Source organism: Pleurodeles waltl, chromosome 2_2 (genome assembly GCF_031143425.1).
Source record: "Pleurodeles waltl isolate 20211129_DDA chromosome 2_2, aPleWal1.hap1.20221129, whole genome shotgun sequence".
In the NCBI taxonomy this organism is placed as follows: Eukaryota; Metazoa; Chordata; class Amphibia; order Caudata; family Salamandridae; genus Pleurodeles; species Pleurodeles waltl.
In genome coordinates, this window is record NC_090439.1 from 27,907,728 (window position 1) to 27,927,410 (window position 19,683).

The following is a 19,683-nucleotide window of genomic DNA, read 5'->3' on the forward strand; positions in this document are numbered from 1 at the left end:
ACATTTTTCCCACATTTTTGTGATGGAACCTTCCGGAATCTGCAGGAATCCACAACATTTCTACCACCCAACATTGTCTCATCTATACTGATAAAAAATCTGCTGCACTTGTCAGCCTAAAAATGATTTTTTTTAAACTGCCCTTTTGAACTCACTTTGGTTACCCCCTCAATTTCAACATGTTTTTGGCTCTTCCCTGTCACAGGCACTGGGCTCACCTACACTAGTGAGGTATCATTTTTACCAGGAGACCAAGGCGAACTTTGGGTGGTAGGAAATTTGTCCAGGTGTGGTGATCCCACACAGAAATGTGGGAAATTAGATTTTTTTAGCTAAATTTGAGGTTTGCTGAGGATTCTGGGTAAGAAAACATTGGGGGATATACGCAAGTCACACCTCCCTGGACTCCCTTGGGTGTCTAGTTTTCAGAAATGTCGGGGTTTGGTAGATTTCCCTAGATGGCTGCTGCGCCCAGGACCAAAAATGCAATTGCCCCCTGCAAAAACAGGTAGTTTTGTATTTGATCATTTTGATGTGTCCAGATAGTGCTTTGGGGCATTTCCTGTTGCGAGCACTAGGCCTATCCACACAAGTGAGGTACCATTTTTATAGGGAGACTTGGGGAAACGCTGGGTGGAAGGAAATTTGTGGCTCCTCTCAGATTCCAGAACTTTCTGTCACCCAAATGTGAGGAAAAAGTGTTCTTTGGGCCAAATTTTGAGGTTTGCAAAGGATTCTGGGCAACAGAACCTGGTGAAAGCCCCACAAGTCACCCCATCTTGGATTCCCCTAGATGTCAAGTTTTCAAAAATGCAAAAAGAACAGATGATAGACGGAATGCAGATCAAATCAAACATTCACCCCCAGTCCCAAAGATCTGGGCTTAATCCATCATTTTTTTGCTCATCACGCCACCCCAGGTTGGACCCAGCCATATGCAAATCAGTCTTGACCCTGTTCTTTATGGGAACAGTCCATCCCGACTGCCAAGCCAGGTCCTCCCTGGACCGGAAACAAGCATCCTAGGACCGGTTTCAGGGTATCACCCTTCATCAGCTAGGCTAGCTTGAATCCAGTGGCGCAGTGAGCACGGGACCCACGTCTGAGCATACCCTTCCCTCTTGGGGGCGACAAATGCAAAAAGAACAGATGATGGACAGAATGCAGAGCAAATCAAACATTCACCCCAGTCACAAAGATCTGGGTTTAATCCATCGTTTTTTTGCTCACCACGCCATCCCAGGTTGGACTCAGCCATATGAAAATCGGTCTTGACCTTGTTCCTCATGGGAACAGTCCAGCCCGAACTGCCAAGCCAGGTCCTCCCTGGACCAGAAACAAGCATCCTAGCACTGTGGGGTTAGCACCACTGGTAGTGAGGTGACCAGCTTTAGCTTGCCCACCACCTAGTTCCAAAAGGCCTGTTCAGCTCCACATTTCATGCTAGATGAGTGAAGGCTGCTCCTGGTCTATTGGAGCGCGGACAAGCGTCAGGGCGAGCTTGGGAAATGTGATAAAGGTCCCTAGGGGACAAATATGTGAGGTGTAAAAAGTTATAATGTATCAATCTAAAACAGGCATTGGTGAAGACCATTCGCATGAGCTAACATACTTGCATCCAGTATACGTCTCCCAATGGGATCAGCAGGTCAGCTCAGGCAGATTAGGAGCCTCAACCATTCCCGCTAATATTTGCTTCTCCCAGTTGTCCTCGGAGTCCAGCCAGCGGGGAGCATGCTGCGTATGAGCTGCGCAGTAATACAAGTCCATCCATGGAGCCTCCATTCCCCCTCTTCATAAAATCTAGTCAATTTGGTCAGAGCGACTTGGCTGTGCTTGCCGCCCCAGGGAAGGGAAACAAGGAGTGAGTTCAGCTGCCGAAATACACTAGGGGGCAAAGGGAGTTCTGAAGTACATATAGACACCTTTTCAAAAGCACCATCTTTGAAATGGCTAGTCTGCCCCTGAAAGGTAGTGGAAGCGTGTTTCAGAAGGTGACCGAAGCTTCCAAGGCCTTCAGCACCCGCCCCATATTCAAATGTAACTGCTGTTATTGTGTATGCACCACCAAAATCCCCAAATATCGGAAGTGGTCCAATTCCCATCTCAGCTCAGTGTCAGGCAATCGTTCCACTGGGGCCCTCACCAGGGAGGTGAGGGGGGACAGCAGTGACTTGCCTCTATTGATTTGGAGCCCAGACAGGGACCGAATCCATCCAACAGGTGCAGTTGGATTGGTATGGAATCCCGGGGAGCTAATATAAAATAGGGCATCATCATCTCAGACCCCGGGAGCTAATATAAAATAGGGCATCATCATCTCAGACATCTCCCAGCTTTATACCCCTGTCTCTCCACTCCCTGCTTGCCCAGTCCCAAACCTTCTCAGGAGAATCGAAGATGTGTGCTTTTCCCTGTGATATGACTTTCAGTCGAGAAGGCTATAAGAACTCATAGGGGAGTTGCATTTCACACTTAGAAATGATTTCTGGTGTTCTTGTATTTTTTTAGTGTGGGCTGAATAGATTGCTATTCGGCGATTCTCAAATTGAGGGAATGCCTGTTCCCGTGCAGCACATAGTATGCAGCCGCTATTGCAGTAATTGAGGATCCTAGCAATGATTGCCCTATGAGGTGCCCTAGAAGGCGGGGGGCACCAGAGCTTTGTGTGCATGTTCCACCACGAAGAATTCAGAAATGCCCCCAGACCGAAGTTCCTTCCTCAGCCAGTTCTCTAAGAAGCATTCCGCTGAGAAGCCTTCAACTCTTTCGGGAAAGCCCAAAACGCAGATGTTACTAAGCCGCAACCTCCCATCACCGAAAATCAAATCTAATTTTGTTATACATAATTGATAAAATCAATGAATAAAAGGATCATATTGCATACACTTAAAAAAAAACAATGATGAGGCCATGCTGTTAAAATACTATTACTTAAATGGCGTTATGAATTTGAATGTTGCCTTTTTAGCCAATTCACCCATCTAACATGCTCAGATGTCTACTATTTCCAATAACAGCTTACTGATTCGCTTTTCTAATCCAATCTCATCATTCTGTACCTGCTCAAAACACAACTAAACACATGAGAACCCAAGAGCACAAAATTAACAAACTTACCACTACTAATCCACATCGAAAAAAGAATGCACATATTACTAATGTACTAAGGGGCAGATTTAAGAGCCCTTAAATCCACCGGAACGACATTTTTTATGATGCTCCGGTGGTGCTAACCACTGTTCCATATTTACAATGAGGTGCAGCGCCACTTTTTGTGGCGTTATGCCTCCTTGTAAATATGGGCCCCTCCAACACAGTTTTCTGTGTCAGAGGGTCGTGCCATGGGTGTTGCAGTGGGCGTTCCTCCACAACGCCTATTGCTTTTGACGCTGTCCCAGATTTATGAGTAATGCTAAATCTGTGGCAGCGCCAAAAACTAACACCACCCAATTGGTGGAGTTAGCGTGGCAAAATGAGGAGGAATGCTTATATTCCTCCTTGTTTTTTGCTTTTTCTATGTGTGCTGCATTTTGCAGCACACATAGAAGAAGCAAAATGCCTTGGATGATTGTTTATGTGCAGGACGGTGTCCCTTCCTGCACATAAACAATCATTCCAAAATTACACTTTGGTACTCTATGTGTGCTGCATTTTGCAGCACACATAGAGGTGCTAAATCACCATTCTAGATTGTTTATGTGCATGAAGAGACACCTTCCTGCACATAAACAAGCGATACCCTCAATGCAGACACCCTTGCACTACAGTGCAAGGATGTGTGCGTTGACGCAGGCAGGTTAATTCAGTGCTGGCGCAGGGGTGTGCCGTTTTCCTGTAAATACTGCGCATCCCTGCATTTCAAAAGTGGTGCAGCGTGGCGCTGCTATTTTTGACGCAGCGTCATGCCACTTTGGAATTAATAAGGACCTAAGGGGCATATTTAACAGCCCCTAGCATCTCTGGAGCGTCACTTTAGGTGACGCTCCAGTGGCGCTAACCTCTGTTCCATAGTTACAAGGAGGTGTAACCCCACTTTTTGTGGCATTACACTTCCTTATAAATATGGGCCCCTCCAACGCAGTTTTCTGTGTCAGAGAGGCATGCAATGGGTGTTGCAGTGGGCATGCCAAAGCAACACCCATTGCATTTTGACGCTGCCTCAGATTTATGAGATTTTGTAAACCTGAGGCAGCGCCAAAATCTAATGCCACCCCAAGGGTGGCATTAGTATGGCGCAACGAGGAGGAATACTTTTATTCCTCCTCATTTGTTTCTTTTTCTTTGCCTTCTGCATTCTGCAGCATGCATAGAAAGAGCAAAATGCCAGAAATGATTGTTTATGTGTGGGAAGGTGTCCCTTCCTGCACGTAAACAATATTTTCAAAATGACGCTATGGCACTTTTGTGTGTGCTGCAGAATGCAGCACCACACACAAAAGTGCCAAATCGCCATTGTAGATTCTTTATGTGCAGGAAGGGACACCTTCCCGCACACAAACAATCACTCCCCTCAATGCAGACACCCCTGCATGATGGGGTAAGGATGCCTGCGTTGACGCTGGCAGCACAATTTAGCTCCAGCGCAGGGGACAACACAGGGGTGTGCCGTATGCAATTAAATAACACTCATCCCTGCGTTGTGAAAATGACTGAGCGTCGCACAGCGTCGCACTTTGTGGTTTTTCCATAAATATGGACCTAACCATTTAACTTCCACCTCAACCTTAATCTTGCATTCAGGAATTGCGTGCTATTCGTCACAAATCAATTTAAAGACTCATTAGGGGTAATAAGCATTTTAAAAATACAATTTGCAAGTTTTACTTCCTTTTCACTTCTGCCTTTGATGAGCCAGACATAACAGGATCCTAGGAGCTGTGGTGATTTTGTTCCCGCGTGCCATAGCATCAAGTCGCTCTCAAAAAAAGGCACCTTGCTCTACACTGATTCAGAGGGTCCAATTCACACAGGTAATTGTGCATACAAATGTAGCATTTTGGCAAAAAGAGTTTCTTTCAAAAGTAAAATCCTCCTTTTGGAATTCATAAAAGTTGATTTTACACTTTATTTAGTTAAACAAGGATTTTCATGTGAGTCAATATTCTCCACTGGTATACAAAAGAAATACCAGGGCACAAATGTGATGGAATTTCCTCATGAGCGGTTGTGCACTATGTGCAATTATGAATTTCGAAATGCCCTTGCATAGTTGCATTGCAAATGTACACATGTTTTCTAGCATGCCTAGAAACCTCTGACTGTCACAATCCAAAACAATTTGGATTTTCAAAATTAGTAAATCTGGACTCATACAAGGTCATAACAATCTAAATGTAGATTTTCAGGACTTTTATTTTACGATTGAGCCCTAAGTGGCATATTTAAGAGCCCCTAGCACCCCCATTAGCATAATTTCTTTTTACGCTAATGTGACCCAACAAGGCCAAAATCCCTACGCCCCTTTGTTGTTTGTAAATCTTGACGCTAATCCTGCAAAGCCCATTGAAACCCATTGTAAACAATGGTGTTCCCCCTTTTAACGCCTGCTCTGAGAAGGCGTTAAAAGTGCCGAAAAAAATGACACAAGGAAATCTCTTAGATTTCCTTGCACCACGTTTTTCAGCCCCCCTCACAGGGGAACACCCCCTTTGCATACATTATGCCTGGTGCAAAGGGGTACAAAGTGGCACAATGCAAGCATTGTGCCACTTTGTAAATATGGAACGGGGATTTTGGCCTCGTTGGGCCACATTAGCGTAAAAAAAAAAAATGCCGCTAATATGAGGCAAGGAGGAGTTAGGCTCTCTTAAATATGCCCCTACGTGTGAGCCTTTCCACCTCTCAATGAGTTTGAGACCTGTGGGGCATTACCTCGAGTGATGAATACCTAAAGTGACCAGGTACTACTGAAATTGACTTGCTTCAAATGGTATACACCAGTCAACTACAGGAGGCCTGTGTTTCCGGAACTTGGATTATTGGGTATGCAAACATTGGACATAGTTTCACCAAGTGTGGATCCAGACCCAGTGAAACCAAGAGAGGAGCTGTGGGTAGAAGCACAGACTGGTCCCCACTCACAATCACTTGTACACCAGAATGGTAGCTGAAAAAAACTCCCCTCAGCACTATCACGTCAGTGGAAAATGGTCCATTATTCGCCACAGAAGGGGGAATAACATGAGGGAAACGATCGGATATTCTCAGGGCTTCATGTTATTTCACTTTCTAGGTGGAATAACATTAGATTCCTTTAATCTGGTGCAGGGATGTTGTCTGGAATCAGAGAATGGTAATTGGGCCCACCAACAATTCAACACAACCAGGACCAGAATCCCCTACGAGGCCTTGCAGAAGTCAATGTTGACTTTTTCTCATGGCATTAAGGAGTTAGGAATGCTGGATGATCACAGCTGCCCAGCTGTCTGACATGCCAAGCATCAGAACAGGTATTTGACTTTTATTTTGCAGTTGGGAGTAGTTTGTGTTTAAGGGCCTTGTTTGAAAAAAATACTGTAGTAGGCCTACTAACTCTTTAGTTATATGCAGGGCCACTGGAATTATGTGGCAGAAAGGACCAAACTATGCAGCAGGGTTGACCAATCAATGTGGCAAAAGAAGTCCAGTTATAAATATACAATGCTAATAGTTCCAACTCAAGTAAAAGTGAGATCTATTGCATTGCAAATTTTTGTTTCTTTTTCTATGTGTGCTGCAGCACACATAGAAAGAGGAATACACCTCTCTTGATTGCTTTGTGCAGGAAGGTGTCCCTTCCGGCACTAAAACAATCATCTTATGGTGTAAGGGTGCCTGCGTTGGCTAATGGCAGCCCGTTGTGCACCAGCGCAGGGAAAAAGACAGGAATTCGCCCTAGTTCATAGATACAGCACATTCCTGCCCTTTTATTTTGACGCAGGGCAGCGCAGCGCTGCAGGAAGGCTTGTGGCACTGCCTTGCACCAAAAACGTATAAATATTCCCCTGGATGTTTTGGTGTACCTCATTTATAACTGGTAGCACAGGGCAAGACCCATATGAGAAACACAGATGAGACACAAATTTCAGCTTTTTTGTCGTTCACATTTTCCACTCACCCCTGTAAACAATGGATTATAGAACACCTACTCCATTTTACAATGATGGCTCATGGCACTCAAAACGTATATAATTATGTTTTACTGATAGTTGGCCAGGTGTGTTGAACTCACCAGAATCCGTATGCACCACAAATCAAGCGGCAAATTTATGGTTAGCCATGATCCGTGCTTGAAACAGTTCTTGTAGGATATACTCAACATCACAGAACAGACAACTGGCAATAGAGTTATCATATACAGAGCAGCAACAAAGTACCTTTAAGAGAAAGGAAATATAGTACAGTTTATTAGGTTGCAAATTTTTAACACGTCTTCCACGCCACAGAATATATTAGATTTTTGCAAATACTGTTATTTTCCCCATTATTTACAAAGACAAAAAAGACTGGTAGCAGGGGAATGTTTACATCCTGCAGTTGAGGTGTGACTGCCATGTTATGACAGTGCTTTTATGTCAGTTCTGGGTTTTCATGCAACAACATTAATCGTCCTGTGACATCCAGGGAGCCACCCTCATCAACAAAAGTCCTTAGAGTGGTTAATTGGTTTGTTATCCATTAAGGCCTCCTATAGTAACATTTTTAACAGTGGCATGGCAAGGGTGTGTGGTCCTTACTGCAAAGAAGGTAAATTATTGCCTTTTTCCTCACTTACAGTAGTAAAAACAGTTATATGCTGAATGCTGTAGGCCCCTCACACATCTAGGTCCAAGTGTCATTGCACCTGCTCCACTACTAAAAACTATGCCCCGATATTGAGCCCAGTAGGAAAAACCATAAAGAGAGAGTTGAATGAGTAAATATTTTCTAGTCACCACTTTTACATGTACAGGAAGATATATGTTGCAGTATTCTTATAACAGAGTGTTGGACCAGGCCCTTTTTGCAGGGTCATCCCTAAACGTTTTGCCTCCTTCCACCTATTTTTTCTGACCAGTTTTTGTTGGCTTTAGGACTGAGGGCACTTTGCCACTGCTAACCAGTGCTAAAGTGTATATGCTCTCTGTGTAAATTGTATTGTCGATTGGCTTCTCCATTATTGGCATTTTTGATTTACTAGTAAGTCCCTAATAAAGTGCATTAGAGATTACTTTTGGAATCAAGAGGAACCTATACAAAGCAGAAGAGCCCGAGGAGGAGTACTGCCCCTTTGCCTGTGCTTTGCTGGGTTGGACCGCAGTTGCTGCTTCTGCCTGAAAGAGGACAAAGACTACTTGAGAAGGATCTCCAAGTGCTTGAACTGAGCTTGCCTCTTGTTTTGAAGTCTTAGGGCCATCAAAGACTTCCTCTGCCAGCACCTGGACTCTCTGCTGAGACTCCTACCAAGTGGTGCCCTGTCCGGTCTCTGGGCCCTTGAGAGGTGAAGTTGGCAGAACAAGAACTGAAATCCTGACTGCCGTGTGGGGAAACTTTTGCCGCACCACCTGCAACGCAGCAGAAAAACGATGCACCACCCGGTTCGTGGTTAAAATCGATGCTCCACCTGCATCACGGCTGGGAGATCGACGCATCACGGCTGGAGAAACAATGCAACACCCGCTTGAAGCTGCTGATCACAATGCAAATCCCATGTAGCACCGTTTTCCAACACTGTGTGGCTGGATTTCTTACGCATCATCGCTGGGTGTCAAAGTCATCATGGACCTGCGTGGATCTGAGTTGTCCCGTCTGGAAATCGATGTATCACTCTCTTGCAGGACAGAAAAACGATGCTTCGCAGACCCGACCGGAGAAGAAATGACACACGGCCTCAATTGCAAGAGGGGATCGACACATCGCTGACTTTTCGGATGCACGCTTGCCCCTGTAGCTTTATTTTTTACGCTAAACAGGTACTTTGTGTAAAATCAACATTTCCATTGTTTTCTGGTGTGGTGTCCATTTTGTAGTGTTTTCACAGTATTACTGCATGTGTGGGTACTAACATTGCTTCTGACTTAAGCCTTTCTGCTTGTGCCAAGCTTCTAATGGGGTGAGTGTGAGTTAACCGGGTGTGTTTCTCCTTTGTCCTGGCTAAAGTGAGAGTCCTTGCTTGGGCAGGTAGTAACCTGACCGCCAACCAAAGACCCCATTTCTAACACAGAGAAAATATAACATCAGGGAGGTACTATTATTAAGAGATTCCTTGAAATCTATAGGCAAGGAAGACTGCTAACATTGCTTAAAATGTACTAATTCTTAAATTTCTATTTACAGTGAACTTTGAGTTCTCAATTTTCCAAGCAGTAAGGCAAAATAGTGCAATAAGGGCCACATGTATGTACGTTTTGCGAGTCGCAGTTTGCTGGCAGTGTAATTTGCAACCGACCAAATGACATTTCGGTATGTACAAACGCCATTCGGTAAGCACAATTAGCGATTAAACCAAATTGCAAATCAGTATGTTTTGGGACTGCATTTTGCAACTCACATTTAGAGAATCCTTATTTGTGAGTAGCAAATTATATGTAGAAGACAGTCACAATTAGCGACTAGACGCAAAAACAGTTGTTTGCACGTGCAATTTAGCACTTATTCCATTCAGGTGGTAAGTAGATTCAAACTATAAAAACAGCCCCAGAATGCATCATGGTGTCCAAAAATGGCTGCATTTTATGTGATTGCGTTGAAGAAGCGATTCCTGGCTGCCAGGCAAAGGAGGAGGAGGTGGAGACAGGAGAGGATCTACAGAAGCAGGCTCTCAATTTTCGAAAAGACAAGGGGGGAAAATATGTAAGAAATATAGGCTGGGCAGCACAGTATTCTTAGAGCTGATAGAAATGCTTAAACCTCAGCTAGAAAGCGTACCCTGCACACTTGCTCTATCCCCACACATGTGCAAGTTTTGTGCTCACTACACCTTTTGGCCTCAGGTAGCTACCAGGGTGTGATTGCTGTTGCTGGTGGGGTGTCCCAAAGTGGCTTGTCACATTTCTTTAGAAGGTTCCTAGATGCTGTGCTCTCACATATGTCCAACTATATTTTCCCTCCCAGGAATGCAGAGGAAACACACAACACCAAACTGAACTTTTGCAGGATAGCTAACTTCCTCCATGTATTAGGGTGTGTGGATGAGACACATGTTCCCTTCTGTCCTCCTGCACAACTAGAATATGTATTCTACAATCCGAAAAGTACTCACTCACTCAACATCCAGGTTGTATGCAACGCCCACAATGTCATCACAAATATAGTGGCAAAATTCCCAGGGAGCACACACGACGCACTGTGGAATAAAACCAATGCCTCTAATGTGGGGAGTTTGACGATGGATATTTACTAGGTGATGTGTAGCTGTAACCTAAATTACAATATGTGTCTGTCCATAAGCAGGTCATGCTAAGCTCATACTTACAATGTTTTTCATCAGGTGACAGTGGATATGCATCAAGGACAACGATTCTGACCCCGAACCTAGCCCCCCCAGACCATAATGAGTGGTGCTATAACACTGGACATCAACACACCAGAGCTGGCATTAAAAGGACCTCCAGTATGCCTAAATCATCAAGATTCCAGTGCCTTCACAAAAGTGGAGGTGCACTCCAGTATGCTCCTGAGATAGCCAGCAAAATTGTGGCAACCTATGCCATCTTACATAACACTTCAACCAGGCGTGGGCTACACCTTAACATTGATGAAACGGATTCAGAGCGTAAAGAGCAAGAGCCACCTTGAAGACAGCCTGGAGATGGTAGCATAGCAGTGTAGGGGAGATGTTGAAGGGATCACATAGCAACACATTACTTTGCAAGGTAAGTTATGAGTAACATTGTACTCACTTAAATGATTTACACACAGGCAAGATATATAGAGTTCTACGTTTACCAAGTGGCAAGTAAAAAATAAACAAGGATTGCTGGTTACATCACCAGACACATTATATTTGTATTTACATGCCAGAGTAAAAAGAAGTGTCCATCAGACTCTCCTATGGCTATGAGCATCACACCCTGTGCCTGCTTGGTCTCCAAATGTGAAGTGGCTACAACAATGCTTAATTTGTGCTGGTGGTTTCCGGTGCAGAGTACCAGCACTTATTTTTGAGGACAGGCACTTATTTTCCTACCTCAAGCATTTACTGCGAGAAAAAAACTCAAATGGAAAGTTGGAGGAAGAGAAAAATGTAAAAGCATCACAACAGGGAGAAAGGCGAAAGCAGTGGGAGTGAGCTGAAGGTGCAGGGAGTGGCCATAAATGGATTAAAGAGGCCCGAGATGGCTACAGGATTCCACCGCCTCCGTATTGTGTGTCCATACATTTAATTGCAGCAGCCGTTTGTTTCAGAGGAGAACATTCGACATCAGCATATTTTTATTCACAAATAAAGCACTGTGCTACAGCGCAGGGCACAAGCATGAGTGGCCCATGTGCTGCTGACACTTGATATTCGATCACTGTCCTGAGGGGTATCTCCTCCACCTCTTGCTGTCTGGGAAGACTGTAGCAGCTCAATGGCTGACGTTGCACTCTAGGCCCCTGGCCACACCAGCAGTGAAATGTCCCAACTCAACCTGAGGTGCGACTGTGCATCTGGACAGGCACTGCGCTCATGATGGCTCTGATGTGGCCAGAGCACCACCATTTCATGACATAAGTCCTGAATTGCAGTGATGAGGCTGACTATGCCATCATCCTCACCAGCATCATGTGCCTCATGGTGCCTTTTGCATCCACACCCTGCAACTTGCTGTTGGTGGCTCACAGTTGGCTGTATAATTAGGCTCTGTAGGCAGAGGAAAATCCTCGTCAACCGTAGCAGTAGGCTCGGCTGACACTGTCAAACTGTGCTAATGTAGAGTGGTGTGTTGTTGTCTTCTCTGTCTATGGGGACTGGTCCCTAACTCCTTCTTAGCAAATTTGAATTTCTTTTTCTTCCTTGCAGTGCTTTTTCTGTTGTTTGCTGTCCATGGCTGCAGTTGCTCCATTTAGCTTGTTTGGCCTCTGCTCTGTGTGCTAGTTAGACTTCTCCCACACTCCAGTGAGGCAATTCCTGGATCAGGGGTGATTACCTATCACCCATTGCCATGAAGTGTTTTTTTTCCCTGATTTTTAGCCCCGGCCGCTATTGCGACTCTCATTAGCTATTTGCACCTCAGAATCTCTGTGAGTTGGTAAAAAGTCCAGTGGCAATTTAGGAAATCACATTTAGTGAACACACAAATTGTGATTCAAGTTGTCACCGGCTCACACTTTTGCCGGTCACATCATATGTACATACCAATTTGCAATTTCCTAATTGCGATTAGCATGGATTCGCAAATAGGGAACCTCAAATTTTTAGGTTCCTACATGTGGTCCTAAATGCTTTTTGGGCAATTAACAATTATATTTATTTTGGAAATGTTTAAATGCTACTAGAAAGTGTAGTTGCTTCCCCAGCTGGGTACCCTCCAATGACTACTTCACACATGAAGCTGTAAAACACGTCTTTATTCTTCTGTGTGTACCAGTGACCTCCAACCTTCTAAACCAAGCTTTCAGTACATTCTAGTCTGGCAATTCCGTTACACTGGTACGGACTCTGTTTGGAACCAAAAAGGTTCTGTCCTAAAACAGGGAAGACACTATGGCCCTCATTCTGACCTTGGCGGGCGGCGGAGGCCGCCCGCCAAAGTCCCGCCGTCAGGTTACCGTTCCGCGGTGGAAAGACCGCGGCGGTAATTCTGACTTTCCCGCTGGGCTGGCGGGCGGTCTCCTTCAGACCGCCAGCCAGCCCAGCGGGAAAGAGGCTTCCACGATGAAGCCGGCTCGGAATCGAGCCGGCGGAGTGGAAGCTGTGCGACGGGTGCAGTTGCACCCGTCGCGTATTTCACTGTCTGCGCAGCGGACAGTGAAATACATTTAGGGGCCCTCTTACGGGGGCCCCTGCAATGCCCATGCCAGTGGCATGGGCACTGCAGGGGCCCCCAGGGGCCCCGCGACCCCCCCTACCGCCATCCGGATCTCGGCGGTCCGACCGCCGGGATCTGGATGGCGGTAGGGGGGGTCAGAATCCCCGCGGCGGTGCAGCAAGCTGCGCCGCCGCGGAGGATTCAATGGGGCCGCGGTACACTGGCGGGACCCCGCCAGTGGTGCCGGTCCGACCGCGGCTTTACCGCCGCGGTCGGAATCCCCATTGAAGCACCGCCGGCTTGTCGGCGGTGCTCCCGCGGTCCTCCGCCCTGGCGGTCAAAGACCGCCAGGGTCAGAATGAGGGCCTATATCTCCCTCTCTATTAAATGTAAAATTATCATTTAAATAAAATCAGTAGACATAAACACACACACACACACATATATATAGGTATACAAAAAGATGTGCAACTATAGCTCTTCAATCAGTCTTTGATCATATTACCCAATATGGTTACTGAAAGCTGTAAGCTGCCATCTTCAGTGTCAGAGACTGCCAAGGATGATGAAGAGTTAGCAACAGTCACTGAGTTTTCAGGGTCAGTCTTTCTTTCACTATTTTGAGTACAAGACCGATGAATCACAGGCTTAACGTGAGAAAAGTCTCTGGCAATAGACTTCCCAGGACGCTGGGCAGTCACCATGTGTCCTTTGGTAGACGCCATTTGGAAAGGTTCAGCATCATATGGAGCATCAGATTTTCATTTGTGCATCTGTAGGGCAATCAACAGATCTCCTTCACTAAATGAGATGTCATTCGCTTGTTGTCTCCTGTCTGCATAAGCTTTCATTTTCTGCTTGTTAACCAAGACCCTTGTACGAATCAAGTTTTCACTTATGTTTCTCTTGGTGGTCCATTGAGGTAACTTGGTTGCCATTGTTCTCCCAAATATCAGTCACAGGATTTTCACCTGTGGTTGAGTCGGGTGTTGAACTATATGCTCTTAGAGTAGAATATAGTACTGTTTTCAAACTGAGCTTCTCAAGAGTTGCACACTACTGCTTTCTATAGTGTACTCATAAAATGCTCTCAAGTCCTTTGGCCTGAGGCCACAAAGGTGTATTCTTTTGATGCTGTATGTTCAGATGCTCCAGGAACTCTCTGAATCCAGTACTGTCAAAGGACAAGCCACTATCAGACTTCCCAATGACTGGAATGTCCCATATTGCAAATATGGAATATAGTTTTTCAGTGACTCGTTCATGAGTCGTGGATGAGAGACCTTAAACCAAAGGAAAACATGAGAATTCATCTACAATCACAATCGGGTGATGTCCATTATCATGTGAACCAAAGGAATCAATGACTATTCTCTCCTGTGCATGCCCAAGGAGTTCTGACATGTTCAAAGTATGTTGAGTAACACTGCTAGAAAAGCAGTTGCATATATGACAGGCCTTGGGTTCTTTTTCAACTCGTTTATTCAAATACTGAAACCAAACCCGGCCTCAGAGGACTCTTTCTGTGGCAACAATGCCACAATGTCCTTCATGAGCCACATACTTTCTGTTGCTGACTCTCTGGAATCAGGATTCTCGACCCTTGCAGAATAACTCCTTCCTGAGTTATGGACAATTCATCTTTGACATTTGTGCATTGTTCCTATTCACCATCATTGGTAAGAGGTTGAGTGTGTTTGTTCCACAACTGATGTGTAATTATATCTTTTAACTTGTGCATGTCACTATCATGGCTCCATGGCAGTGATAATTTGGACTAACGAGATAGAAGCCGGTGAAATTAATGTAGGCTTCAGCTGTCTTGGATGGAGTATTGTGACCTTATATGGGCTCTCTCGAAAAGTAGTCAGCAGGATTCTGATCTTTTCCTGCATGATTCACAACTGTATAATCTTACTCCTGCAACTGTAGTCCCAGTCATTCAATATGAGGAGGCATCTTGGCTTTTGAATTGCTAAAGATTGTCAGCAAAGCTTGATGATCAGTTACCAACATAAAAGCCTTTCTGTACAGTAATACATAAAAATGTTCACCAGCCCATACCACGGCCAAATTTTCTTTCTGAGGTTGTGAGTAAGCACGTTCTGTTTGGGACAAATTTCTACTAGCATATGCCACAGTATGCTGTCGAGCATTTGGTCAGACAACCTCTGTATGAAGTTTTAGATAGAAGTAGGCCATTTCAGTAGCATTTTCAATGGTGTGTTTGATTCTCTTGAAACTTCTCTCATATCCTTGTGACCATTGAAAGGAAGCATTTTTCTTTGTCAAATCTCATGACGGAGCACTGACAGTGGTACAGCCTTGCATGGACCTTGAACAGTAACTCGCCATGCCAAGAAAAGAATGTACCATTTAAACATCTTGTGGGAGATCAGCATTTGACGGAGATTGTTCTCTTGCAGGATCAGGTTTCATACCCCCCATCAGAAAAGTTATGGTCAAATAATTTTAGTTTTGTCTTGTAAAATTCACACTTGTCTGCGTACAAAGTCAAACCTACATCACTGAATGAACGACATACTTGTGTGAGAGCTCTATCATGCTCCTTCTGCATAGCTCCAAAAACAAAAATGTCATTGCTATAATTGTACAGGCTGTACGATACATTGAATGGTGTCTTGGAAACTTTATGCTGCTGCTGCCACACCAAAACTAAGTCTTTAGTCTCGAAAAAAACTAACATGAGTAGAAAAAGTTGTATTATACTAGCAACTTTCTTTGAGTTTCTGAGCAACAGGATGGGCATCTTCAATAATTTGCAGCCTCACTTTCATAATCTTAATCTTTCCTAAACCATGAAACAATGAAGGGAATTGATTAACTATTTTGTGGTCAGCATTCATGTTGTAACTCACATAGATCAGATCCATATCAGCAGCTGAGTTGAAGCTGAGTAAACAGACGCTTGATGCTGTACCTTGAAGCACATGAATGGGTGCTTGAACCTTCATTTTCATATGTTTCACTATAGCTTGAACCTTGATTTTTTATGGGTGTCGATGCAACCCATATATACACTTTGGTTTTCAATGGCATAAGCCCTGGTAATGAAGCTAGTTCATTGTATTTCTCGGTAGGCATTATGTTTATTGATGCACCACTGTCGATAATAAAAGGTATAAAACAAGTATTTTCAATGTAATCGTTGGACCGTGTTTGTATAATGTTGTTGCTTTGGCATGTCAAGTTTTCTTTGACTGCCATTTTTCTTCACAAGTAACCAGTCCAACATGTGCATGTTTCTCCGAGGTAAACATAGACATGCCACAATCACCTTCTTCATTTTCACTTGATATTGAGGTGGAAGAACTGTTTGACAATGATTTAGATTACAATTGACTTTGTTTAGTATCAATTTTCTTCAACTGAATCAAAACTTGGCCTTGTTGGTGTGCATTGAAAGTTGCTTCTGGAAAGTTCTGGCAGCCATTTTGTCTTTGCACTGTGACATACTTGCTTGTTCCTCCGCTTTGTACATCGTCACAAAATGGTTCTCTTTCTTCACATATCTGACAATGGCGGGTCATTTTCCTTCATGTGGAAACGAAATCCACATCTAAAACATAACTTCTTGTTACCTGTAATCATCCCTTTGTTTCCCTCAGTCTTTTGCCTCAGCTTACGTTTCAAGCTCATGACTAATTCCCTTTGGGCATCTCCGGCCTCCATGTCAGCAGGTTGTCTTTCAGCATGCGCCTCAGCTCTTGCAGCCATCAGGAGTCACTCCAGTCTGAGTCTTTCTCTCATCATTCATGGTCTAAATGAATCAGACACGCATCCATCAATAACTCTATGTTCATAGCTACTTATCATTAAATTCATTGAACTTACAGTGTTTAATGAGTGTGAGTCTTTTCAGAAACTCATTGATAGCTTCAACAAAGCTTTGACATTCTTGATTGAAAATGTATCTTTCGTAATTGACGTTTGGTACTAGATTGACCCTGAGATTCAAAAGTTCTTTCATCTGATGGTATGCGACTTCTTCGTTAATTCTCAGCATTTCTTTATGACTTCTTTCACATCACCAGCAAGATTTTTGACATACTTGATTACCTTTCTGTTATCAGTCTCTTCAAGTGCATCACGTGCATCAATTAAATCCACAAATTTTGCTATCCAGACATTGCACCTATTGCCAATATTTTGCTTTTGGAGGTATTGAAAGGTGGTGGTGGTTTCAGGAAGGCGTCAGCGTTGTAACTGTTCACCAGTTTAGCTGATGCTGCGATTGGAGCTCTCCCAGGCTCGCCTAATCAGAAATCAGGATTTGTTACATTCAGGCCCTCACCCTGGGTTTGTGATGGCCCAGTCTCAGAGTCGTCCTTAATGGGCTCCATTGGCTGAATGGCCTTCTGCTGAATTTCTCCCCACTGTATATATGGCCCGATCTGTAAACACAACCCCAAGCACTTCTCTTGCAACCATCTTGGAGCTGCGGTATGATGACTCTATTTAATTGGTTCAGGTAAAAAGATTACCCTTTTATGTACTTGATTGATCTTATTTTCAGTCTTTCTTTTCACCCCTGGTTGAGCTCTGCCTTGTAGCACTTCTGTTCACAGCATTATTTGTTTAATGATTATTGTCTTTGACTGCGCTTTGTAAACCTGGCTGTATCCACCTTCAGCATTAATGCCCCGTACAATGTATACATTTATTTGGCGTGGCAGCAAAGTACTTTTCTGTGTGGCCTTGGTCATAGTTTCTTCACCAACAAATTTAATCTAAATTTTTGGACTTAGGCCCATATTTATACTTCTTTTGCGCCGCATTTGTGTCGTTTTTTGACGCAAAATCGGCACAAACGTACAAAATACAATTGTATTTTGTAAGTGTGCGCCACTTGTGCGTGAAAAAACGACGCAAATGCAGTGCTAAAAAAGTATAAATATGGGCCTTAGTTTCTTTGACATATCAGTTGATGACCATGGGATTTCTAACAAATGACTCACATTGTATACTATATTGCAGGGTAAGATTCAATTGCTTGTATGACAAGTCATTACAGTCACCATTTTCATTCTTCACAGTGGCTTCGGTTTGATTACACTAGTTGTCCCACAGAAATTTTGGAGATTATGACACTATGTTCTGGAGACACTGTCTTTAAGCCCCTATACTCAAGGTGGCTAATATACCGCTGTCTATATTTTGTGTTGGACTGAAATCCTTACTGGTTGCTATCTTTCTGACACCATTATTGGACCACAGTTTCCATGGACTGGTGGCAATACTTTTTCTTTCTGGCACAATAAGGTGTATTTTATTTTGATTTCCTTAACCCTGGTACCCTAGTAACACAGCACACTATATTTTCTTCTGGTGTTGGGGTGCCTTCTGTTTTTTCCTCTAAGTTTACGCAAGACTGTTATAATATGATTAATCTGAGACTTGTAACTTTGTATATTTACAGCCTTGAAAAAGTCACTTCTCCTGACGAAACACGTGTTGGCTGTTGTCTTTGATGATATTTTTCCAAGAATCATTGAATTCAATATGCACTTATGTGAATAAATCCTGTTGGAGTGGATAATCTACACACCCTACTTTGTTGACTTGATTTGTTGGACTTCTCTAAAGAGTACTCTGGTATCATTGTGTATCTCACTACATGTAGATATTGACCATTTTATTGTATTTCAAACTTACTTGCCTGATGTCTGTTATAAGCAAACAAACACAAATGCAGAAGAATGCAGAACCAATCAAACATTCACCCCCAGTCACAGATCTGGGTTTAATCCATCAACTCTTTTGCTCACCATGCCACCCCAGTTTGGACCTAACCATATACAAATCAGTCTTGACCATGTTCCCCATGGGAACAGTCCAGCACGAACTGCCAAGCCAGGTTCTCCCTGGACCAGAAACAAGCATCCTAGGACTGGTTTCAGGATATCACCCTTCATCAGCCAGGCTAGCTTGAATCCAGTAGGATAGTGAGCCCGGCACAGTGCCTAGATCGTCAATCTTCATGAGAGAAACACATTGCATCACAAAACTGATGTCAGGATCCCCTTTCTGCTCGTACCTCTTAATCTATCAGCAGCACCTGATGGGGCACTTTATATATTCTGGCAACGTATTTTGGTATGGGAGGAAAGGCCTTTGATTGGTCTTCACCTTTTATCTCTGGTTGTCCTTAATGTATCCCAATAAGTTCATCAAGGTCTTTCCTTTCATGGAGCATTATGTCATGCCCATAGGCTCTGTTTTGTTATCTCTCATATTGAATAGGTATATTGAGCATAAGAACTTTTAAACAGCTGCATCAGTACGTAGATGACACTCAACCACATTTTAGATATCATTGTTGGGTGATGTCCTTTGCCTCAAGAAGTGCATCTCATTAAGTGAAATCCGAACAAAGGTTGCCTGTCTAAAAAACGATTATTCAAAGACAGAGTTTTAATTTACGTCTTTTGTGTAAAACAATTATATATTGCTTTGATGACTGTTCATTTTTGTTAAGGATGTGATTATTCTTAAACTGATAAGGTTGTCACAGTCATTAATTAGCATGTCTCCAAGAATCCAAATGTCCATTTTGTGCCATATTGTGAAGAAGGTACATTTAAAACAATACCAGGTACCCCTCTGTTCCTTTTGAAAGCACTCTTATTGTAGTTCAGGCTGTGGTTGGCTTAATTGTGGCCAATTGGAATGCAGCTTCTCAAATGTGTTCTGCTGCCTTGGACAGGTATTTTCAACCCAGCTGCACAATGTATTCAGGTGCGGAGGC

General features: G+C 43.7%; 1 protein-coding gene across 1 annotated transcript in view; it reads right to left on the reverse strand.

Annotated features, from left to right (window-relative positions):
• LOC138279905 (uncharacterized) overlaps positions 1-19,683 on the reverse strand; it is a 294,609-nt gene that overhangs the window by 59,402 nt on the left and 215,524 nt on the right. The window contains exon 4 of the mRNA XM_069219439.1: positions 7,214-7,358. Within this exon, the coding sequence (XP_069075540.1) occupies positions 7,214-7,358 (145 nt within the window). The remainder of the gene's footprint in view (positions 1-7,213; positions 7,359-19,683) is intronic.